At 43.4% G+C, this 24,902-nt stretch overlaps 1 protein-coding gene across 1 annotated transcript in view; it reads right to left on the reverse strand.

Moving 5' to 3' along the window:
- The window catches only part of TGM7 (transglutaminase 7), a 49,998-nt gene that overhangs the window by 6,537 nt on the left and 18,559 nt on the right, over positions 1-24,902 (reverse strand). The window contains exons 2-9 of the mRNA XM_060174498.1: positions 17,865-18,047; positions 16,021-16,266; positions 10,759-10,877; positions 9,642-9,770; positions 9,372-9,549; positions 6,486-6,624; positions 4,836-4,939; positions 4,193-4,435 (exon numbers count right to left, since the gene is read on the reverse strand). Of these exons, the coding sequence (XP_060030481.1) occupies positions 4,193-4,435; positions 4,836-4,939; positions 6,486-6,624; positions 9,372-9,549; positions 9,642-9,770; positions 10,759-10,877; positions 16,021-16,266; positions 17,865-18,047 (1,341 nt within the window). The remainder of the gene's footprint in view (positions 1-4,192; positions 4,436-4,835; positions 4,940-6,485; positions 6,625-9,371; positions 9,550-9,641; positions 9,771-10,758; positions 10,878-16,020; positions 16,267-17,864; positions 18,048-24,902) is intronic.

Below are 24,902 nucleotides of genomic sequence, written 5' to 3' on the forward strand. Positions count from 1 at the left end.
TCCAGCCTTTAGGTTCATGAGTAGTCAACAATTTGTTTGGCTTTATATGTTAACTCTTTTTTCAGCCACCAGGTTCCAGATGCTAACATGATGCCAACCAGACTTCCCTGGGCAGACGACCCTCCCAATGTGTCCTGGAGCTCTGCTTCCCCAGAGCCCTGCCCTACTAGGAAAAGAGAGAGACAGGCTGGGAGTATGGACCTGTCAATGCCCATGTTCAGCGGGGAAGCAATTACAGAAGCCAGACCTTCCACCTTCTGCATCCCACAATGACCTCGGGTCCATGCTCCCAGAGGGATAAAGAATAGGAAAGCTATCAGGGGAGGGAATGGGATATGGAGTTCTGGTGGTGGGAACTGTGTGGAGTTGTACCCCTCTTATCCTATGGTTTTTGTCAGTGTTTCCTTTTTATAAATAAAAATTAAAAAAACAACAACACAGCATCTGAATATATCAGAGAAAAGATGAGAGAGAATACATGTGTAAGAAGGGGTTCTTCACCTGAGGAAGCCAGGCTCTGTTTCTCTTATCTGAGAGGGAAAAGGAAAAAGGAAGGACACCCAGAAGTTGTAATAGATGAAAGTATGGTTTAGAAAGGAAGTGAAAGCAGAGCCATAGAAATTACTAAAAACGGGGGGAAGGAATATGTATATGTATGTATGTGTGTGTATGTATGTGTATGTGTGTATGTGTATGTATATATGTGTGTATATATGTATGTGCATATGTATATGTATGTGTATCTGTATGCGTATGTATGTATATGTGTATGTGTATGTATATGTATGTGTATGTATATGTATGTGTATGTATGTGTATATGTATGTGTATGTATATGTATGTGTGTGTATGTGTGTGTATGTGTATATGTATGTGTATATTCAACCCATATCTGTGACCTTGGGAGGACATTGGTAGTTATTGTTGGAGGGGGTAGGGACACAGAACTTTGGGGAGTGCTGTGGAATTTTATCCCTATTATCTTATAATCTTGTAAATCATTGTTAAATCACTAATTAAAAAAAAAAAGGTGTGTGGTGGTCCGGGAGGTGGTGCAGTGGATAAAGCATTGGACTCTCAAGCATGAGGTCCTGAGTTTGATCCCCGGCAGCACATGTACCAGAATGATGTCTGGTTCTTTCTCTCTCTCCTCCTGTCTTTCTCATAAATACATAAAATCTTAAAAAAAAAAAAAGGTGTGTGTGTGTGTGTGTGTGTGTGTGTGTGTGTGTGTGTGTGTGTATCTGCTTGCATGTGAAAAAGGGTGTGTGGACAATTGCATATGTATGACAGTATGTGTGTAAGAGACTGTATGTTCCATCCCCAGATATGGTGCTCAGAGGGAACCCAGTACAGTACTGCTGAGCCATCTTCCTGGCCCATATTTGTCCATATTTTTAGAGACAGATACACTAAAGAAAGCTTCAATGAGAGGGGGTATCTCCAGCATCTCCAGTCCCACTACCCATGGAGTTCCAGTCATGTTTGTCACTGGTACTGTGTAAGGTGCTTAAGTGTGGTGCTGAGGATAGAACCCAGGGCCTCACACACGGAAGGCCTACACCCTACCACTGAGCCACCTCTGAGGCCCCTACACTGAAGTGTCCTCTCTCTCTCTCTCTCTCTCTCTCTCTCCTCTCTCTCTCTCTCTCTCTGTGTTGTCACTGAAGCCCCAGTGAAGCTTTTTTTTTTTTTTGCCCCCAGGGTTATTGCTGGGGCTCGGTGCCTGTACTACAAATGCACTGCTCCTAGAGGCCATTTTTCCATTTTGTTGTCCTTGTTGTTGTTATTGTTATTATTGCCATTGCTGTTGTTGTAGGATAGGACAGAGAGAAATGGAGAGAGGAGGGGAAGACAGAGAGGGGGAGAGAAAGACAGACACCTGCAGACCTGCTTCACCGCCTGTGAAGTGACCTCCCCCACTGCAGCTGGGGAGCCGGGGGCTCAAACTGGGATCCTTATGCCTGTCCTTACACTTTGCACTCTGTGCGCCTAACCCACTGTACTACCGTTGGCCTCCTCCATGTCAACTTTCTCAGAGAGGAAGAGACAGAGAGAAACACAGCACATCACTGAAGCTTCCCTCAGTGTGGCGGGGGCCAGACTTGAACTTGGGTCATCCCTATGACAGAGAAAGCACACTGTTCAAGGGAGCTATTGTGTTGGCCTTCTTTGTTTTCATGCAGCACAGGAGAATGAACCAACAGCCCACGATACTGCTGAGAGGCCTTGTGGGGTGTGTGTGTGTGTGTGTGTGTGTGTGTGTGTGTGTTGCTCTATACTTTGGCGAGGGGGAGGAAGAGAGAGAAAGACTCCACAGCACTGCTCCACCATGTGTGGAAACCTCCTCCAGTGTTGTTTGTTTATGGTGCTATCATGTAGTGCCAGGACTTGAACACATAAGGCCTGCACTTAACCCACTGAGGCATCCCCCAGCCCTGCTCAAGCCTTTTAAATAGAACGTCATTTTTTGTTGCTAGGACCAGCTCAACATGCTGGTTTAACCCTAACTCGCTCCAAACTGAACTTCTCCAGCACAGGAACTATTTGCTGGAACTGGAGCACTGTTCTAAGTGGCCTCTGTGTGCTAACTCAGTTCACTTTCACAGCATCTGCTGTTCATCCACTTTACAGATGAGGAAGGGACCCGGAGATGGTGTGAGCACTGTCCAGGCTCCCACAGCTTGAGGCAAAGCCTTGGTGCATGTGCCACCAGCCTGGCTCGACTGGGGCCTTTTAAGGGAATGCCCCCCCGTCTTGCCATAGCCCGGGACCCCTTTCCTTCCTTGAGTGTGTCCTCTTTCTGCCACCCCTACCAGGAGGTGTGAAGCGACTGAAGCTCTATTATGGTACTTTTGTGCAATGTAGCAGAAGCTAACTGATGTTAAGTTTTTATGTGAAAAATACAAACAAATTCTGCTATAACACTGGTATCATGTGTTTGGGGAACCTTTTAAAGTGTACATGAATCTATCATAATAGAGTTACCAGGTAAAATAAAGCATTCGATCCAATTTGAACTTCTGATAAACACAAATGGCTTTTTAAAAAATATTTATTTATGGGGGAAGTCGGGCGGTAGCGCAGCGGGTTAAGCACATGTGACTCAAAGCGCAGGGACTGGCGTAAGGATCCCGGTTCAAGCTCCCGGCTCCCCACCTGCAGATGAGTCGCTTCACAGGCGGTGAAGCAGGTCTGCAGGTGTCTATCTTTCTCTCCCCCCTCTGTCTTCCCCTCCTCTCTCCATTTCTCTCTGTCCTATCTAACAATGATGACATCAATAATGACAACAATAACTATAACAACAATAAAAAACAACAAAATGGAAAATAAATAAATTAATTAATTTAAAAATATTTATTTATGTATGATAGAGGAGAAATACATGTAGTGCTAGGGACTGAACTCAGGTCCTCAGGGTGGAGAGTCCAACACTTTATCCACTGCTCTGCCTCTCAAGGCACAAACACAAATAACTTTTAGTATAAGTTTGTCCCATGCAATATTGGAAAGATAGCAATACTGCTATTCATAAAATACTTGTTTATCTCAATGAACCTGGAATTCAGGTTTAACTGTGAATGCAGTAGTCAATCAATCATTAATCAATCAATCAATCAACCTTCTTTTTTTCCTTCTTCTACTTCTCTCTTTCTTTTTAATATGGTGCAAGGAATAAGTCCTGGTGTGAGATCTGCTGAGTAGCCACCCTGGCCCTATTTTTAAAAAGGTATTTATTTGATAGGGACAGAGAGAAATTGAGAGAGAAGGCAGGAAAGAGGGAGAAAGAGAAGTCTCTGCAGGACTGCTTCAGTGCTTGTGAAGATGCCCCCACGGAGGCGGGAACTGTTGTTAAATCTGTACCTGTAGAAAGAAAGAGAAAAGAGAGGCATGACAGAAAGGGGTGAGACACCATGGAAGAGTTCCCATCACCCACAGAGCTCCCATGCGGTGCTGAGGCTTGAACCCAGGCCTCATGCCCCGTGAAGCATGCTCCCTACCTGCACAGCTATCTCACGGTCCCTGGGCACCCTGCATTGCACTTTGCTAAATTCAGCAAATGAAACTTAGATCCTCATGGCTAGGCCCCTGGAAAGCCCCTAGGAGTGAAAGCTTTAGGGGGAGCATCCCAGTTGGGGAGCAACACAGTGGAGGTGACACCCTCCCTCCACAGACCCCAGCTCCCAGGTACCTTCTGGATACTTGTAGGAGCTGGTGATGTTCTGGCGCTCCTCTGACCCCACCATCTTGGTGCTGATTTCCTTCCCGATGGAACTGGTGTTGTGGGCCAGGATTTCCTTGGCCTGGCCGTCCCTGAGGAGCCAAATGACCTCATCAGCGTTCACCTCGGCATACACAAATGGGGTGTCGTAGTCCATGTGGACCTCGCCTTCCCGGATGGCCTTCACAGACGCAGGGCCGCAGCAAAACAGCCCTGGGTGGAGAGCAGGAGTGTGAGCCCCGGCACACTGCTCACTTGTGGACCAGGGGTGACTGGGCAGGGTGGGACAGGGGGTGGGTTGGCAGGAGCAATGGCATCCAGGTCCCTCATCCTCTGAGTGCTCCCTGATTCCCACCAACTCATCAGACCCTCACAGCTACTCAGTGAACTGCAGTCATCATCACCATCACCATCACCAACCCCGCTCCCGGGAGAGGAAGCAACAAGAGGATCGGAGACTCGGCCATGACACCCAGCTCTAGTGACAAGTCAGCTCCTGACCCATCTTGTCTCTGCTGTATCTTGGGGAAGGGGACAAAGTGGGATAAATGCTGCTCCAGCCCTCTGTCACCTGACTCCACTCCCCCACCCCAAGTCCAGGTCTCCACTTAACCTTGGCTGGTTTGCTGAGGGGTGGGGTCCAAGACCTGCCACCCATTGTAGCCTGGTGGGAGGTCCTTCCGGATCATCCAGCACTCATTCCAGACGTGGAAATTCCTGCAGTGTGTGGAGAGAAGGACAAAGACAGCCAGAGGATATGCCAGAAGTCAGACAATTCATAGAGTACTTCATGCCATTCTTCTTCCCCTACCTTTTATTTGGGAAGTAGTTCCAAGCTTATAGGAAGTTGCAACAACACAAAGCCCCTTCATCTACTCAGTTCACTTATACTGAACATTTTCTTCATCATTGTCTCTTTTCTGCGTGGATAGGGAGGTCAGACAGCTTTTTTGTTTTTCTTTCCTTTTGGATTTTCACTTCCGTGTGTCTATCCTAAGAACAGTTATCTTCTCTTCCATGGGTCTTGCATGACCACATGCACTTAATCTGGTACCATGAGCACATGTAGTTGACTGTCTATATTTTAATTTTGTCAGTCGACCCCAGAATGTTCTTTGTAACATTTCCCCACCCTGTCTAGGATCAGTGCAGCATAGACCCTGCATTTAGTTCCCAGGGTCCTTGTCTCCTGTGAACTGAACAGTCACCTAGCCTTTGTTTTGCTACATTGGCATTTTGGACACTGTTCTTATTTTTTCACTAAAGTGGCCATTGTGTTAAACTTGTCTGTTTGCTTGTGGTGTCTGTCAGGTTACGCATCCACAGACAGAACTCAACTGCAGTAACGTGACCTTCTCTCTACCACTGCTTACTGGACCACAGAAATTCTCCAGAAGCCCAGGGAGGGAGAGGATTCCAATGACAACAGTCAGCTGTCACACAATTCAAAGGATCTTTATCTGGAAACTGGCTAGAAAAAGGAGTAGTAACAGAAAATCAGATTAGGGAGGGGCCAAATAGTGACACACCTGGTTGAGCGCACATGTTGCAATGTGCAAGGACCTGGGTTCAAGCCCCTATTTCCCAAATGCAGGAGGAGAGCCTCGAGAGTGGCGAAGCTGTGCTGCAGGTATCTCTCTGTTTCTCCCCCTTTCTATTTCTGGCTGTCTAGAGCCAATACAGAGATAAAGATAAATTAAAAATTCAAAAAAAGAAAGAAAATCAGGTTGGGGTAGACCAAAGGAGGAAGGAAGGAAGAAACCAGAGAAAAAGAAGAGACACAAAAACAAAGGGACACACACACACACACACACACACACACACACACACACACACACGAGGTGAGGCAAGTATTGGAGAAATTAAATATCCAAAGAAAACAAAATTATGTACAAGAGTCTCACAGAGACAGCGATTCTAGGTTTTGCCCCATGACAGAAGAAAGAGACTGATCAAAAAAAAAAAAAAAGACTCACTATAGGGAAAGTATCAAGAAAGAGTATATTCCAGGATTTGAGGTCAGTATTGAGAAGATATCTAGTCTATTCATTTGGTTGCGCCACATTATTGTCCCATAATCTACCTCTGAAGTGACTTAGATGTGATGATCTAATAATCAGAACAACCTCCTTGGTGGGGAATTTATTCTGAATATCAGCAACAATTGAGAGTAACATAGCCTCAGGGCCAAAGAGGACCAGGTCAAAGTGTCCCTGCCAGACCTGGAGTGTAGCAGACATCAGTCGGAGACAACTCCACTTACCAGATTTTGTCCCGTATCTTAATTGGCAGCATCTCTGCGTTCTGGTCATAGTAGGTGTCGATGGTCAAGTTCCCGTCCACATTGTGTGCAGAACGGAAATTGGAAACGACACGGGTTGGGACCCCTAAGCACCTCATTACTGAGGGGGAACAAAAGCATGGAGAATCACTGGGCTCATTTCAAGCCGGACTACAGGTTACCCATGTTCATGCTCTAACTTTGGAGTCAGAGAGAGAGAGAGAGAGAGAAGGCCAAGCTCCATGCAGATCCATACCCGTAAGCCTCTCTGTCTACAGAGCTCCATGCTCAGGGCCAGAACCTGCTTCCCATCTGTCCTTCCAATGGGCTCCAGCCCACAAGGAGAAAGAAATTAATTTCAGGGTCATTTTGCAATTAATAACTCAATTCATCATTTGGGGTCTTGGGGAGGGCATCTTTTCGATTCAGAACCTGTCCAGGTGAAAAAACAAAACAGAGGCTGGTTGGTGGCACACCTCATAGAGCATGCTCATGGCCCAGGTTCAAACCCCCGGTACCCACCTGCGGAAACTTCATAAGTAGTGAACCAGTACAGTAGGTCTCTCTTTTGCTCTCTCCCTCCCCCACACCGCCCAACATCTCTGTGTCTATTTAAAACAAATAAATAAACATTTAAAAGGGAAAGAAAAGACAAAAACATTGGGTAGCTATAAAGAAAATTACAACTGTATGTGTTGTGGCCAGTTTTAGAAGAGAAACTCTATTATTTCAGGTAAATAACTTGACTTCTCTGGAACATAGATGTCTAGTGTGTAACAAAGTGAGGTGTTGAACCAGATGACCTTTACTTCCTAAATTCTCCATCTATAATTATCCTTAAAGACAGGCAGCTGGAAATGAAAGAAATCAAGAGATTTGTATGTATATTCAAGAGACTAGTGGACGCCACCTGACAGCTTTGATAGGGCAACTGCACCCTCTGGTGGCCTTATAGGATAGTGCTACAAGGATTTTTATTTATTTTAACCACACTGCTCAATTCTGGCTTATGATGGTGCAGAGGATTGAGCCTGGGACATTGGAACCTCAGGCATACGAGTCTCTTTGCATAATCATTATGCTATCTACCCTTCATTCAATTTTTTAAAAAGATGTATTTATTTATGAGCAAAGAATGAGACATAGGCAATCCAACATTTTACCTAATGAACCACTTCCTGGACTGCTCCACAAAGACCTTTTTAATGCTGAGTTAAGATTTCACAGATCTAATCACCTAAGTAAATTACTGGGGAATAGTGGACTAGCACAAGAATGAAGCTTCAGGGGGTTGGGCGATAGTGCAGCATGTTAAGCGCACGTGGTACAAAGCAAAAGAACCCTGTTCGAGCCCCCAGCTCCCCACCTGCAGGGGAGTCACTTCACAGGCAGTGAAGCAGGTCTGTAGGTGTCTCTTTTTCTCTCCCTCTCTGTCCTCTCCTGCTCTCTCCATTTCTCTATGTCCTATCCAACAACGACGGCAGTAATAACAACAACAGCAACAGAACAACAAGGGCAACAAAAGGGGAAAAAATAGCCTCCAGGAGCAAGGGATTCGTGGTGCAGGCTCCAAGACCCAGCGATAACCCTGGAGGCAAAAAAAAAAAAAAGAATTTAAAAATGGGGTGTGTGGGGCGGGGGCGGTAGCGCAACAGGTTAAGGGCACGTGGTACAAAGTGCAAGGACCCGCTTAAGGATCCAGGTTTGAGCCCTGGCTCCCCAACTGCAGGGCAGTCACTTCACAGGCAGTAAAGCAGGTCTGCAGGTGTCTATCTTTCTCTCCCCCTCTCTGTCTTCCCCTCCTCTCTCCATTTCTCTCTTGTCGTATGCTTTACATTGGTTTGTTCTAGCCCTCCCCTGCCAAGAGAATTGGATCAGTCCAGTTAATTTCGCGGCCTGCTTGGCCCCGCCCCAAGGAACCCCAGGAGAGGGTTCCTGAGTTCGAGAGTGCCAGAGTTTTCAGAGGGTTCCCCAGTACGAGAGTTCCAGAGTTCCAGAGTTGGAGAGTTCGAGAGTAAGAGAGAGTGTTTGTGCCGCCGCAAAGAGACAGCAGAGTTCTGTTTGGTGATTAGTTTGTCTTAGTTTATGAATCGTTGTTCCTGAATAAAGAAATACAGCTTCCCTGCCCAGCCGTTGTCTCCGCGTCTCTGTTACCCGCCCGTGAAGCTAGACCCGCCCGGCCAGAGCCTCCGAAATTTTAACAACACTCTCTGTCCTATCCAACAACAATAACAACAGCAATGACAACAATAATAATAACAACAACAATAAGGCAAACAAGAGATAACTTTTAAAGAGAAAAGCAAGTGTGGGTGGTGAAGTAGATAGTATAATGGTTATGTAAAGAGACTCTGTGCCTGAGGCTCCAAAGTCCCAGGTTCAGTCCCCTGCACCACCATAAATCAGAACTGAGCAGCACTCTGGTAAAAATAAAATAAAGAAAGAAAAGAAAAGCAAGGGTTACATTTTTAAAGAAAAATGCAGTTGGTGGCAATCTTCCCCACTCCTCCCAGCATAAATAGGGCTTCCCATTGATGTCATCCAAGAGACCTTGGTCTGTGGCCTTAGAATCTGCTACTTCTGTCCAAGAGTCTGCTGATAACCCAAACAAGTTGTACTCTCTGTATACACAAAAGAAAAAGTAACCTGTGAAAACTGTTGCTATGAGTTACTATGGGAAGTTGGTAACTGTATAAAAGGACAAGCACCATTGTGCCCTGGACCCAGTCTTTTGTGGATACAAGTCCGGCTGGCCTACTGACATAATAGACACTGCTTCCTGCATTCAAGCCTCAGTGTGTCCCGTCTCTCTGCCAGATATCAAAAGGGGTGTGAGTGGCCCTGCATCCCCCTCTCCGGCCCACTCACCAGTACACATGACCGCTGCAAAGACCCAGCACTGCCCATACTTGACGGGTTGCCGGCCTCGGGCTGACCACTGCCGCAGGATGGCCACACTGCCATTCCACTCCAGCGGGCTGACGCCTAGCGAGTAGTTCTCACCCCAGTTCCCCTGCAGGACCCCGTTGTCATCATTGCTGTTGATCTGCAGGAGACAGGGGTGGGGAGGGATTGCATGGGGAGCCTGTGTGTCCTGGGGAGACCTGAGATGGGCTGGGTGGGTCAGTCCTCACTCACCATGGCGCTCACCACCCTGCAGATGTACACCACGTCGTTTCGCTGAGAGTAGTCTTTGGATGGGTTCTCTAGGAAGTACAGGCTCTTGTTAAGGATCTCAAAGCAGATGTCTATGATGTCCTCTTCAAACTGTCAAAATAAGAGTTAGGATCAGAGAGTTTCATCATAGTAGCCTGTTTTCTTGTAGAATTTTTTTTTAATGCTTTTATTTTATTTTATTTTTGCCTCCAGGGTTATCACTAGGGCTTGGTGCCAGCACTATGAATGCACTGCTCCCAGTGGCCATTTTTTCCATTTTACTGGATAAGACAGAGAGAAATTGAGAAAGGAGGGGAAGGGAGTCTTTCTCCCTCTCTATTTCCCCCTTCTCAATTTCTGCCTGTCTCTATCCAATAAATAAATAAATATTTTTTAAAAAAACATATATAAGAAAAATAAAAGGGTAGAGAGACACCTGCAGACATGCTTCACTGCTTGTGAAGTGACCCCCCCCCGAAGGTGGGGAGCTGGGGGCTTGAACCAGGATCCTTGTGCAGGCCCTTGCACTTCATAGTATGTGCGATTAACCTGGTGCACTACTGCCCGGCCCCCTTGGAGGATTTTTTTAAAGAATATATATTTTATTTATTCATTTGTTGGGTAGACACAGAGAAAAACTGAGATGGGAAGGGAAGAGAAAAAGAGAGAGAGAGAGAGAGAGAGAGGAGAGAGACCTGTAACACTGTCCAACCACTCATGAAGCTCAAACCCCCAGTAACAAGTATGCTCAACTGAGTGTACCACTTGGCCCCTCCTTGGAGGATTTTTTTTTTTAATCTCACATATAAATGATCAAACGCTTAAAAGAAGGCTGTGGGAGACAGCATAACGGTTATTCAGAAAGACTTTCATGCTTGAGGCACCAAAGGTCCCAGGTTCAATCCCCAGCACCACCATAAACTAGAGTTGAGTACTATTCTGGTAAAATAATAATAATAATAATAATAATAAAAGCATCTTTGCTTTCCATCTTGCTCCTCTCACTGAATCAGAAATTGGTGGCCCTTCAGAGAGCTGACAGTGGCCTAAGGACCAGGTTTCAGAGAAATGACCCTGGCCCACCTTCGGGTGATGTTACCTGCCCGTAGTTCCAGGGCCAAGATGTGATGAACTTCTCATGTCCTTTGTAGATGAAGCCATAGTCCATCATGATGTACTCCTGTAACAATATTTCACTTGGCAGGTAGACGTCATCCTCTAAGTGTCAGAAAGAGCAAAAAATAGAGTGAGAAGAATGACAACCAGTAAACTCAACACCTTGCTGGAAAATAGAAGCAATGGGTTGATGACAATAGAAATGAAGACTAGGCCCCTTAGAAGCCTCATTTGTGCTTTTATAGAGGCCAGTGATGTGATCTGTACAAAAAGAAAAAGAAAAAGAAAAAAAGAAGAAGAAAAGAAAAAGAAGAAAGAAAGAAAGAAAAAGTGTTTGGATGGAGGAGACAGCATAATGGTTATGCAAAAAGACTTTCATGCCTGAGGCTCCAAAACCTCAGGTTCAAGTCCCACACCACCATAAACAAGACATGTCTGGTCTTTCTATCTCCTTCTCTTTGTCTCTCTCTTTTTCTCTCTGTATCTCTCTCTCTCTCTCTCATTAAAATAAAATAAATAGACCAGACAGTGGTGCACCCAGTTAATAATACATGTTAGCATGAATAAGGACTCCAGTTCAAGGCTCTGGTCCTCATTTGTAGGAGAGAAGCTTCAAAAGTGGTGAAGCAGGTCTGCAGGCATCTTTCTTTCTCTCTCTATCTCCCACTCCCCTCTCAATTTCTCTCTCTCACAAAAAGAGGGAAAAAATTTAAAACATTATAAAGAACAACATATACACAATGATGACCTTATCTTTTAAAAAAATTCTTTATTGGGGAATTAATGTTTTACATTTGACAGTAAATACAATAGTTTGTATATGCATAACATTCCCCAGTTTCCCATATAACAATACAACCCTCACTAGGTCCTCTGTCATCCTTCTTGGATCTGTATTCTCTCCCACCCACCCACCCCAGAGTCTTTTACTTTGGTGCGATATGCCAATTCCAGCTCAGGTTCTACTTGTGTTTTCTCTTCTGATCTTGTTTTTCAGCTTCTGCCTGAGAGTGAGATCATCCCATATTCATCCTTCTGTTTCTGACTTATTCCACTTAACATGAATTTTTCAAGGTCCATCCAAGATCAGCTGGAAACGGTGAAGTCACCATTTTTTATAGCTGATAGTATTCCATTGTGTGTATATACCACAACTTGCTCAGCCACTCATCTGTTGTTGGACACCTGGGTTGCTTCCAAGTTTTGGCTATTACAAATTGTGCTGCTAAGAACATATGTGTATACAGCTTTTTTTGGATGGGTGTGTTGGGTTCCTAAGGATATATCCCCAGGAGAGGAATTGCAGGGTCATAGGGTAGGTCCATTTCTAGCCTTCTGAGAGTTCTCCAGACTGTTCTCCACAGGGGTCGGACCAATTTACATTCCCACCAGCAGTGCAGGAGGGTTCCTTTGACCCCACAACTTCTCCTGCATTTGTTGTTGTTACCTTTTCTGATGTATGACATTCTCACAGGAGTGAAGTGGTATCTCATTGTTGTCTTTATTTGCATTTCTCTGATAATCAAAGACTTGGAGCATTTTTTCATGTGTTTCTCTGCCTTTTGGATCTCTTCTGTGGTGAATATTCTGTTGATGTCCTCTCCCCATTTTTGGATGAGGTTATTTGTTGTTTTGTTGTTGAGTTTGCAAGCTCTTTATATATGTTGGTTATTAAACTCTTGTCTGATGTATGGCATGTAAAGATCTTCTCCCAGTCTGTGAGGGGTCTCTTGGTTTGGGTAGTGGTTTCTTTTGTTGTGCAGAAGCTTTTTAATTTTATGTAGTCCCATAGGTTTATGCTTGCCTTAGTCTTCTTTGTAATTGGATTCATTTCATTGAAGATGTCTTTAAAATTTATGCAGAAAAGAGTTTTGTCAATATTTTCCTCTAAGTATCTGATAGTTTGTGGTCTAACATCCAAGTCCTTGATCCACTTGGAATTTACTTTTGTATTTGGTGAAATATAGTGGTTCAGTTTCATTATTCTGCATGTTTCAACCCATTTTTTCCAGCACCATTTGTTGAAGAGACTTTACTTTCCCCATGTATTAGTCTGGGCACCTTTGTCAAAGATTAGATGTCCATAGGTGTGGGGGCTGACTTCTGGGCTCTCAGTTCTATTCACTGGTTAGTGTGTCTATTCATGTTTCAGTAACAAGTACAATGGCCCTATAATACAATTTGAGATCTGGAAGTGTGATGCCTCCAGTTCTGTTTTTTCTTCTCAAGATTGTTTTGGCAATTCTAGCTCTTTTCTGGTTCCAGGTAAACATTTGTAGCATTTGTTCTATTCTCCTTAAAAATGTGGTTGGGATCTTGATGGGGGTAGCATTAAATTTGTAGATGGCTCTGGGTAGTATATTCATTTTGATGATCTTAATTCTTCCAACCCATGAACATAGAATATCTTTCCATTTCTTTGTGTCTTTTTCAATTTCCTTGATTAGTGACTCATAATTTTCAGTATACAAGTCTTTCACTTTTTTGGTTAGGTTTTTAAAACAAAACAATATTTTATTGTTTTGTTGCTACAGTAAAAGGAATTGATTTCTGGATTTCAACTTCTTCTACCTTAGTGTTTGCATTGAGGAATGCCACTGACTTTTGAATGTTAATTTTGTAGCCTGACACCTTACTGTATTGCCTGATGATTTCCAAAAGCTTCTTGCTGGATTCCTTAGGTTTTTCTATGTATACTATCATGTTATCTGCAAATAGGGAGAGTTTGACTTCTTCTCTTCCAATCTGTATCCCTTTAATTCCTTGCTTCTGCCTTATTGTTACGGCAAGAACTTCCAACACTGTGTTGAATAGTAATGGTGATAGTGGGCAGCCCTGTCTAGTACCTGATCTGAGGGGAAATGCTTCTCACTATTGAGTATGATGTTGGCTGTAGGTTTGCTATATACAGACTCCACTATCTTCAGGAATTTTCCATCTATTCCCATTTTTTGTAGTGTTTTGATCATAAAGGGATGTTGTATCTTGTCAAAGGCTTTCTCTGAATCTATTGATATGATCATGTGGCTTTTGGATGATGACCTTATCTTAATTGTAAAAGCAGCAAACTTCTAGTCAGGATTTAGAAAATACAGGTGACATTCCCTGGGCAGAGGGCTTCAGCAATGTGTCCTGGATCCTTACCTCCCCAGAGCCTTCCCCGACTAGGGAAAGATAGAAACAGGCTGAGGGGTATGGATCGACCTGTCATTGCCCATGTCCAGTGGAGAAGCAATTACAGAAGCCAGACCTCCCACCTTCTAGACCCCAGAAAGAAATATGGTCCATACTGCCAGAGGGGTAACTAAAAGGGGAAGGGCTCTACACTCCCATTCCATCAGGACCTGAAGTGTTTGTCACCAGGAATCTTGTTTTTATAACAATACTGGAAAGGAAACAAACCTGGAAAATACCAGAAGCCAGACACCATTTCTTTTATCTGAGAGAGAAGAGGAAAAAAAAAAGGAGGACACTCAGAAATAGTAATAGGTGTAGCTGTGACCTAGGAAATAAGGCAGAATCATAGGGGGAAAAGGAAAAAAGAAATATATCTGGACCACTTTGGGGCCCCCATAGGACCTTGCCCTCAATGTGGGTCAACGATGGTAGAGAATGTTCCATCCTCTGAAGGGGGGTTGGATAACATATATTTTTTAAATTTTTTAAAGCATTTTTTATTATCTTTATTTTTATTGGATAGAGGCAGCCAGAAATTGAGAATGGGGAGATAGGGAGAAAGACAAAGAGGTACCTACAGCCCTGCTTCTACACTTGGGAAGCTTTCCCTCTGCAGGTGGGGCCTGGGGGCTTGAACCCAGGACCTTGCACACTTTAATATGTGTGCTTAACCAGGTGTGCCGACACCCAGCCCCGGATAACATATTCTATCTACCACCAAAGGAAGATGGGTCCTGAAATTGGTGCAACTTAGAGTGTTCCTACTCATGACCACAGAGTACAAGCTCAGACCTACAGGGATGCAGAGGTTACATAGACTCCTGTGCTGACTATGGGCCCCAGATCAAATCGATGGAGTTTACAGTCAACAATATTTATACACTTTTCCCATATTTGGGAGCTACTCTCTTCCCTAATCCAGCTTTCTAGCCCTTTTTCCAGCCGTGATGTCATCTTCCCAGACAATAACCTGGATCCATCTGCATATCAGATGTCAGGCTCAGGAAAAAACTAGTAAAGTCATGGGCCCTTTGCAATATACCTAAAATAGACCTAGTAGCTATTTCCAAAACAGAGATGCCAAATCTTCATCTGTAATATTCCAGCTTTTAGGGTCATGATTAGTCAACAATTTGTATGGCTTTATATGTTAACTCTTTTTTCTTTTTTTTCCAGCTACCAGGTTCCAGATGCTACTGTGATGCCATTTAGACTTCCCTGGGCAGATGACCACACCAATGTTTCCTGGAGCCCCACTTCCCCAGAGCCCTGCCACACCAGGGAAAGAGAGAGACAGGCTGGGAGTATGGATCGACCTGTCAATGCCCATGTTCAGCGGGGAAGCAATTACAGAAGCCAGACCTTCCACCTTCTGCACCCCATAATGGCCCTGGCTCCATACTCCCAGAGGGATAAAGAATAGGAAAGCTATCAGGGGAGGGGAGGGGATGGGATACAGAGTTCTGGTGGTGGGAATTGTACTCCCTCTTATCCTATGGTCTTGTCAGTGTTTCTATTTTAAAAGTAAGAATTTTTTAAAAAGGAATATAGCTAAATAGATATAGATAGTTATAAGGTTAGCTCATATCTGAGACTTTTAGAAAACTGAAAGACCAGTTTTCTGAAAAACCAGCTTCCAGTGGAGGGGATGAAGACACAGAACTCTGACAGTGGGAACTGTATGAAATTATACCCTTACTGTCTTATAATTTTGTCACTAATCAAAAATAAAAAAGAAAGTACAGGTGACAGAAAGAAGACAATGAGAAAATCATTGATTCCCATCTCTCAGAGATTCCTGCCATGACCATTTGTGCCTTTCTGGCCGCTGACTCCTTCTCTGCACACATGTGTGATCCAGTCAGGACCACACTGTGTCCCACTTCCCCATGCTGGAGTGTCCAACACTTTACCCAAGGCACCAACCCCCAACATCCCCACTTCCCACCCTACTTCCCTTCACAGCACACCATGGACATTCTCATCATGCAAAGCTAGCATTCGTGAGCACACGGGGACATGCTGTGCTCACAGAGCTTTCCCAGTGGGACCTGGGAGCACATCCCACCTGCACTCCAGGGATTGAATAGAAGGATGAACGTCCCCATGGGCTGAGTCACGCTTTGGCCCTGGCCTTGAGAGATCTTTAGCTTCAGAGTGTAGGGACCGATGACAGCACTGGCTGGCGTGAAGAGGGAGACCAAGAGCGAGTTGGCATCCACAGTGAACTCAGAAGCACTCCAGTTGTTTCCTTGTCGGGCCTGGGTGAGCGAAAAAGTGGCTTTCGTGCCCAGCAGCTCTGTGGGTTCTGGACCTGAAGAGAGATGAGCCCAAAGTCATGTTCAGCATCTGTGTGACAAGGTGTGGGCAGTGGCACACCTAGTTGAGCATACATAGTGCACGAGGACCGGGGTTCATGTCCCCTGTCCCCACCTGCAAGACGGAAGCTTCACAATTGGTGAGCAGTCCTCCTCATCATTATCATCCTCTTTCCCTCTCTCGCTCTTCTTCTATATCTCCCCCTTCTCTCTTAGTTTCTATCTCTACCCAAATTAAATACATACAAATATATATTTTAAAAGGGTAATCTAAATTTGAAATGTTTCAAATTTAGGTAGGATTGTTGTTGTGCAGAATATATATATATATATACATATATATATATATATATATTATAGGAATTTTTCACCTGACAAAAGTAAATCTTATTATCATGGAAAAAAAAAGTGGGGTGGGGGAGTCAGGTGGTAGCATAGCGGGTTAAGCACACGTGGCACAAAGCGCAAGGACCAGCCTAAGGATCCCAGTTTGAGCCCCTGGTTCCCACCTGCAGGAAAGTTATCAGGGGAGGGGAGGGTATACGGAGTTCTGGTGGTGGGAATTGTGTGGAGCTGTACCCCTCTTATCCTATGGTTTTGTCAATGTTTCCTTTTTATAAACAAATAAAAAAGAAAATGAAAAAAAAAAGAAATTGTTGGGACACTTCTAGGATTTGATGACTTCATCAATATGGTACTGGAGGATGTCACTGAATTTGAAATCATACCAGAAGGAAGAAGAATAACTAAATTAGATCATATTTTGCTAAATGGAAATAATATAACAATGTTGGTCCCTGGAGGAGAAGGACCTGAAGCTGCATGGCTTTTCTGGACTTACACTAGATTCTGTTTTGTCTCATACTGACAAGAAGATAGAATTTTTTTTTAACTTTTTAATATTTGAATTCTGTGAAGCTAAGTTTCCCGTTGAAGGGAAATGCTTTGAAAATGCATTGTAAATGTCTTCTTTCGTAAGTTGGTCCTGACTATCTTGGGAAAAGAACATTTTGTTCTTTCTATGCTAAAATCAAAGTTGGTTTTGGTTAATAGTCATGCTACTTGCTATACTGCAAGATCCAATGGAACAAAAATTCTAATTTTGTCATTTGCCTTCCTATCATTCTATATTACTTGCTTCCTCATTTGCACAATCACTCGATTTTCAAACAAAAATTGTTCCTAAGAAAATGATGCTTGATTTTGTACAGGTGCATTTAAGAGACTTGAAGTGGTTATATGTAAAAGTGAATTAAAGTTGTTACATTGTGTAATGAGGATTTTTCCGCTGAACTCAAGTTTCATTATCTCTTTTAAAAAATAGCACAAAATATAGGTAATATATGTATACTGTAGAACTGGGGAAACATAGATATTAATTACACTGCTGTATATCTTTTTAGACTTTCTCAGAATATTCTCAACACATGTTTTATTTTTATTAAAACTTATTCACACATACACACACCCAAAAAAAGGAAGAAAGAAAAATTGGGTGTTATTATTGCAACTTCAACCGGCAAGGTAGGGAGGGCAGTTTAGAGGGGAGAGGCGAGGCCCTAGTTATGAACTTCGGGGGGCGGGGTGAGCTCACCGGTCTCAGCCACAAAGGTGATGGAGTCACTCCCAGGCCGGAAGGGTCGGCTAAGATGCAGGCTGATGGCGAAGGCCTGGCCCCGGCGCACGATGAGGCGCTTCAGGCCCATCTCTTGCGTGTGGTGCTCTTTGTTGTTCCTGCGGGTGTGCAGGTCCACCGACCTGAGCTCCAAAGTGGCCACTGGAGGAGAGGGGAGGACACTCACTGCCTAGGCATCCCGGGTCACCTCTCACTGGTTTCTAGGACACCTGGCTCAGGTGGTGCCATCCCTCTGCCCCTAGTCTCACGAGTCAGCTGCAGAAGACAATGGAGCAGCCCTAGCTAGACTGCAAGGAGCACCGCGTGCCTTCTGCAGCTAGACACCCAGACAGCTGGAGCACTAGCAACCAAGGAAAAAAACATTCCCAGGGCTGGGGAGACAGCATAATGGTTAAGGCTCTGAGGCCCCAGATTCAGTCCTTAGCCACCATGAACCAGAGCTGAGTAGTGCTCTGGTATCTTCGGGTATCACCCCCATTAATAAATATATATGTGTGTGTTAATACATATTTTTAAATACATATTCACAAAAAAACATGTTTTCAGATAACAGATACTTAACCTTGGAATAGCTGTCACCAGGGGTTGGGCGGTAGCACAGAGGCCAAGTGCAAGGACCAGCGTAAGGAATAGCTGTTCACATACCTTTAACCTCTTTAGTTGACAGTCTTTTTAAAATTATAATTATTAGTGTTTTAATATTGATTTACAAAATTGGGAGATAACAGAGGTATAATTCCACACTGTTCCCACCACCAGAGTTCTGTGTCCTCATTCCCTCCACTGAAAACTGTGGTAGTTCTCCCAAGGTGACAGATAAGGGTTGATTTTTATTTATATATATTTGCCCATTTTTTTCTATTGTCCTGCCTTCTCTTCCTTTCTAACTTACACCTATACCTATTACTACTTCTGAATGTTCTTCCTTTTTTCCTCTTCTCTGTCTGGGTCCTAATGAAATTGGAGTTCATAGCCCTCTGGTCATTCTCCCCTATCATTTCTCTCCTGAGAATGGACCAAAAATAATCTGTGGGGCAGGGTGCAGAAGGTGAGAGTTCTGGCTTCTGCAATTGCTTCTCAGCTGGACGTGGGCATGAGCATTGGCAGGTCCATCCATACCCAGCACTGTGAATCCACTGCTCCTGGAGGCCGTTTTTCCCATTTTGTTGTGCTTGTAGTTGCCCTTGTTGTGGTTATTATTATTTGTTATAGCTGTTGTTATTGAATAGGACAGAGAGAAATGTAGAGAGGAGGGGAAAACAAAGAGGAGGAGAGAAAGACACCTGCAGACCTGCTTCACTGCTTGTAAATCGACCCTCCTGCAGGTGGGGAGCTGGGGGCTTGAATGCCGCTCCTTGCGCTTTGAGCCGTGTGCGCTTAACTTGCTGTGCTACCACCCAAAACCCTTGTTGGAAGTCTTTTAAAAATTCACTTTATTCTCCAGCTGTTAGCATGATTAGCTGATAATGTAGTGGAGATGTAGCCAGAAGCAGACAAAGAAGCAGATTGAAAGTAGATGAGAAAACTGATTAAGAAAAATAGGTAAGTAGTAAATAAAAAGAATTAGAATGTTGGGAGTCGGGCGGAAGTGCAGCAGGTTAAGCGCATGTGGCGCAAGGACCAGTGTAAGGATCCTGGTTTGAGCCCCCGGCTCCCCACCTGCAGGGGAGTCGCTTCACAGGCAGTGAAGCAGGTCTGCAGGTGTCTTTCTCTCCCCCTCTCTGTCTTCCCCTCCTCTCTCCATTTCTCTCTGTCCTATCCAACAATGATGATATCAATAACAACAATAATAACAACTACAACAAGGGCAACAAAAGGAAATAAATAAATAAATACTTTTTAAAAATAATTGAAAGTTATAAAAACAAGTTAGGTCAGAACTAGGTCAGACTGCCCTGTCATCTGTAGAGTGAAATAATCCATCCCCTGAACAGTACACCTACTAGTTGAAAATGTCAATGATGTTGATGGTGGTGGGTGGCAAAATCCCCTGTAATTGTAACTGCAAGGGTTAACTGCCTTGAATTTTGCTTCTGTACTTCCTGGCTTGCCTACTTGTGCTGATAGACTTGGAATGAACTATAAAAGACAGTTTAACATGAGGTTTGGGGCTGAGCACTTTCTCTGGAGTACTCCAGGCTCTGGCCGAATGGTGAAATAAACTTCTTTTGCTGCCCATCTTGGTCTCCGTCTTGTTACTGGCTGTAACAAGAACAGGTTAGAGAGCATGACGCCTGTGTTCCAGCCCCGACATCACAGGGAAACTCCATGGATGGTGGAGTGCTGCTATGCTATCTCTCTCTCAAAGTGGAAGAACAGGCCTGAGAGGCCACTGAGTGGTGTCATATATGTATGAAGCCTTGAGTTCTTTTCTGGGCATTGCATTAACAAAAGAAATAATAGGGTGCTTAGGACTAATCTGCAAAGAAGATAAAAAATATTTGAGTTTTCCAAATTATAAGTTACTGCTAAAGGAAATGAAAAAAAAAAAAAAAAGACACAAGGAAATAGAAAGAAAATCCATGCAGGTAGATTGGAAAAATTAACTTAGTGAAAAATGACCATCATATCCAAAGTACCCAAAACAATGCATAAATTCAATGCAATCCCTATCAGAGTACCAATGAATTTCTTAAAGAAATAAACAGATGCTAAAGAAATTTGTCTGGGACCATAAAGGACTCAGAATTTCAGAACCAATGTTGGGGAAAGGAGATGAAGGAGGAGACGGAGAAGGAGAAAGGGGAGAGGAAGGGGAAGGAAAAGGAGAGGAAGAAGAAGAAAGGGAAGAAGAAGAAGAGGAGGAGGAGGAAGAGGAGGAAGAGGAATGGAATCATCATTCCTCCTGACTTGAAGCTATATTACAGGGTTGTAGAAACCAAAATTAAAAAAGAAAAGAAAACAGAAAGAGAGAGAGAGAGAGAGGCGCAGAGAGAGAGACAGAGAATGAAAGAAAATCATACCTGTGTGATAATGAGGAGAAAGAAAAAGGGGTTTAGGTGGACTCTGAGGTTCTGGTGCTTAATGGTGTAAAAGACCGTGTGCTGGGGGTGACCTACCACAGGGAGATGGGAGATTGTACCCAGGTATCAACAACAACCACACTGTGACCCGTTAAGCCCACAATAAAGTAAACAGAGAGATAGATATCGGTGGAATAGAATCAAGAGCTACAAAATAAACTCTCACATATATGGGCAGTTAGTTTATGACAAAGAGATCCAGAGCATAAAACGAAGAAAAGAATGTCTTCTCAACAAGTAGTTGTGGAAAATTGTATAGTTACATGCAGAAGAATGAAACAGGATTACTGTATTTTACCATGCACAAAAGTCAACACAAGGGCCCTGAGAGGTGGCACAATGGATAAAGAGTTGGACTTTCAGGCACTGGGTCACAAATTCAAACTCTAGTGTCCCATATTGGGGGAGGATAAAGACACAGAGAAATTGAGAAAGAAGGGGGATATATGGAGGGAGAGAGAAATATCTGCAACACTGTTCATTACTCATGAAGCTTCCCCCCTTGCAGGTGGGAAGCAGGGTCTAGAACCCGGGTCCTTACACACTGTAATATGTGTGCTCAACCAGGTGTGCCACCACCAGGCCCCAGTAATATATTTTTTAAAGTTAACACAAAACAGATTAAAAACTGGGTGTTATACTCACAACCATAAAACATAGGCAGAACACTCAATGATACTGGATTTAGAGATTCTTCAGAAAATTCAAGTCCAATTGCAAAGAAAAAAAAAGTAAAAATAAACCAGAATTACATCCAACTGAAAAACTGTTTTACAGCACAAGAAACCTTCACTAGAACAAAAAGATCCTATCCACTGGGAACAGACATTTGTATAACATACATCAGAAAAGGACTCATAAAACTCAACAATAATAAAAGCCCTATCAAGAAAATAAAAAAATAAAAGACAGCAGCTGCCAGCCACAAATATAAATAAGTAAATCTATCAAGAAATGGGATAAGATCTGAACAGACTCACTAAAGAAAATATACAGGCACATGAAGAATATTTTCATAATCATTTACTGTCAGAGAAATTCAAGAGAAGGGCCAGGTGGTGGCACACCTGGCTGAGTGCACAAGTTACAATGTACAAGAACCAAGGTTCGAACCCCGGACCCCTACCTTCAGGGAGAAAGCTTTGCGAGTGGTGAAGCAGGACTGCAGGTGTCTTTTTGCTCTCTCCCTCTCTATTTCCCCTTTCTTCCTTGATTTCTGGCTGTCTCTATCCAATAAATAAATAAAGATAATTTTAAAAATTAAAAAAATAGAGAAAACCAAGAGAATGCGTTTTCAGTTCATACTTGTGAGGAGGGCCTCCATCAACCAGGCAGAAACAAGCGGTGCTGGTGAGGATGTAGAGAAAGAGGGATGTTTTTACACAGGTGGTGAGAATATAACTGGTTGAGCCCCTATAGAGTGTCAAAATATTAAAAATAGGGCCGTGGAAATAGCTTACTTGGACAGTGTGTTGCTTTGTCATGTGCCCAGCCCCCAGTGCACTGAAGATTTCAGCGCTTTGGTCATTTCCACTCTGCCTTTCTGCTTATCTGCTTCTATCTTTAAAATAAAATGGAGACAAAGGCGCATTCATTCATTTTTTATTAGTGACTTAACATTGATTTACAAAACTGTAAGATAATAGGGGTATTCCCTCCATTGGAAACTGCAGTAGAGACAATGGATGACATTCTTGCATCACAGTTTTCCACAGAACAGTTTATCCCCCATTAGGTCTTCCTCCACCATCATGTTCCAGGATCTGAACCCTCCCTCACCCTAACCCCAGAGTCTTTTACTTTGATGCAGTACATCAGATAATCTGGGGGATGCATTGGATCGACCTTCTCGTGGTGCATCCCGTGAGTACCCATTCATTGGGGAAACTGACGATCCTTCCTAGCCGACTGAATCCACATGGATCCCAGTCACTTTCAAAGCCAGCAACAAGCAGCTCCTGACAGCTTTCAACCTGACCTGTTGACTGGCTACGGAAGAAGGGCAAACGCTAGAAGAAGAAGAAGGGTTCCCCTGTAAAGATCCCGGTGCAGTAACTCTGATAGCAGATCCTGAGTAAGTACCCAGAGTAGTTATCTGTGGCTCTTCCTATAAGCCATAACACAGCCTCAGATTGCATTTGCTTTGCTGGTTTTTCAGTGGTTCTATTTATTGTATTTTTTGTTAGGGGTCTGTGCAGTAGCACATCAGGTAAGAGCACCCAGGTTCGAGTCCCTAATCCCTACCTGCAGCAGGGGGGGAGTTAAGTGAAACAGATCTTCAGGTGTCTTTCTCTCTCCCAATTTCCCTCTCACTTTTATAATGCATTACTCAAAACAGTCAAAGAGTGGGAGCAGCCAAAATGCCCACTGACAGATGACTGGATAAAGAAGTTATTGGGGTCTAGTCAATAGATTCCACGGGCACTACTCTGCCATCAAAAAGATCAAAACAAAATGCATGGATTTGAAGGTGATTATGTGTATCAAAATCAGAAAAGAGGTGAAGGATGACTACTGGATGGTATCACTCATGTGGAATCTAGAGAACTGAAACACATGAACTGGAAAACAAAACAAAACAAAACCATGTTACCGTGCACAAGGACCCAGGTTCAAGGCCCCAGTCCCACTTGCAGAGAGAAAGCATCACAAGCAGTGAAGCAGTGTTGTAGGTGTCTCTGTCTCTGTCTCCCTATCTCCCCCTTTCCTCTTAATTTCTTTCTGTTCCATCAAATAAAATTAAATTTAAAAAAAGTTAGAAAACAAGAGCTTAGCTTCTATTGCTGTTGGAAATGACTGCATTTCATTAAAAGTATACTTATTTATTTGTGACTTAACAGTGGCTTATAATATTATAAAATTATAAGGACGTAGTTCCACATCACATACACCACCAAAGTTCTGCACCCCATCCACCCACCAATAACCACCAGATATCACAAAACATCATCTCATTTGTTTATGAGAAATCTATTTTTTTTAGATTTACTTATTTATTAATGAGTGAAAACAGAGTATTACTCTGGCATATGAAATGCCAGGGATCAAACTTGGGATCTCATGTCTGTGAGTCTAACACCTTATCCACTATACCACCTTCTGCCTCACTAGACCTGATTTTTTTTTAAATTTCTTTATTGGGGAATTAATGTTTTATATTCAACAGTAAATACAATAGTTTGTACATGTGTAACATCCCCCAGTTTCCCATATAACAATACAACCCCCACCAGGTCCTCTATCATCCTTCATGGACCTGTATTCTCCCCACCCACCCACCCCAGAGTCTTTTTCTTTGGTGCGATATACCAATTCCATTTCAGGTTCTACTTGTGTTTTCTTTTCTGATCTTGTTTTTCAACTTCTGCCTGGGAGTGAGATCATCCCATATTCATCCTTCTGTTTCTGACTTATTCCACTTAACATGAATTTTTCAAGGTCCATCCAAGATCAGCTGGAAATGGTGAAGTCACCATTTTTTATAGCTGAGTAGTATTCCATTGTGTGTATATACCACAACTTGCTCAGCCACTCATCTATTGTTGGACACCTGGGTTGCTTCCAGGTTTTGGCTATTACAAATTGTGCTGATAAGAACATATGTGTACACAGATCTTTTTGGATGGATGTGTTGGGTTCCTAAGGATATATCCCCAGGAGAGGAATTGCAGGGTCATAGGGTAGGTCCATTTCTAGCCTTCTGAGAGTTCTCCAGACTGTTCTCCACAGGGGTCGGACCAATTTACATTCCCACCACCAGTGTAGGAGGGTTCCTTTGACCCCACAACTTCTCCTGCATTTGCTGTTGTTACCTTTTCTGATGTATGACATTCTCACAGGAGTGAAGTGGTATCTCATTGTTGTCTTTATTTGCATTTCTCTGATAATCAAAGACTTGGAGCATTTTTTCATGTGTTTCTCTGTCTTTTGGATCTCTTCTGTGGTGAATATTCTGTCCAAGACCTCCCCCCAT

Source organism: Erinaceus europaeus, chromosome 16 (assembly GCF_950295315.1).
Source record: "Erinaceus europaeus chromosome 16, mEriEur2.1, whole genome shotgun sequence".
Taxonomy (NCBI): domain Eukaryota; kingdom Metazoa; phylum Chordata; class Mammalia; order Eulipotyphla; family Erinaceidae; genus Erinaceus; species Erinaceus europaeus.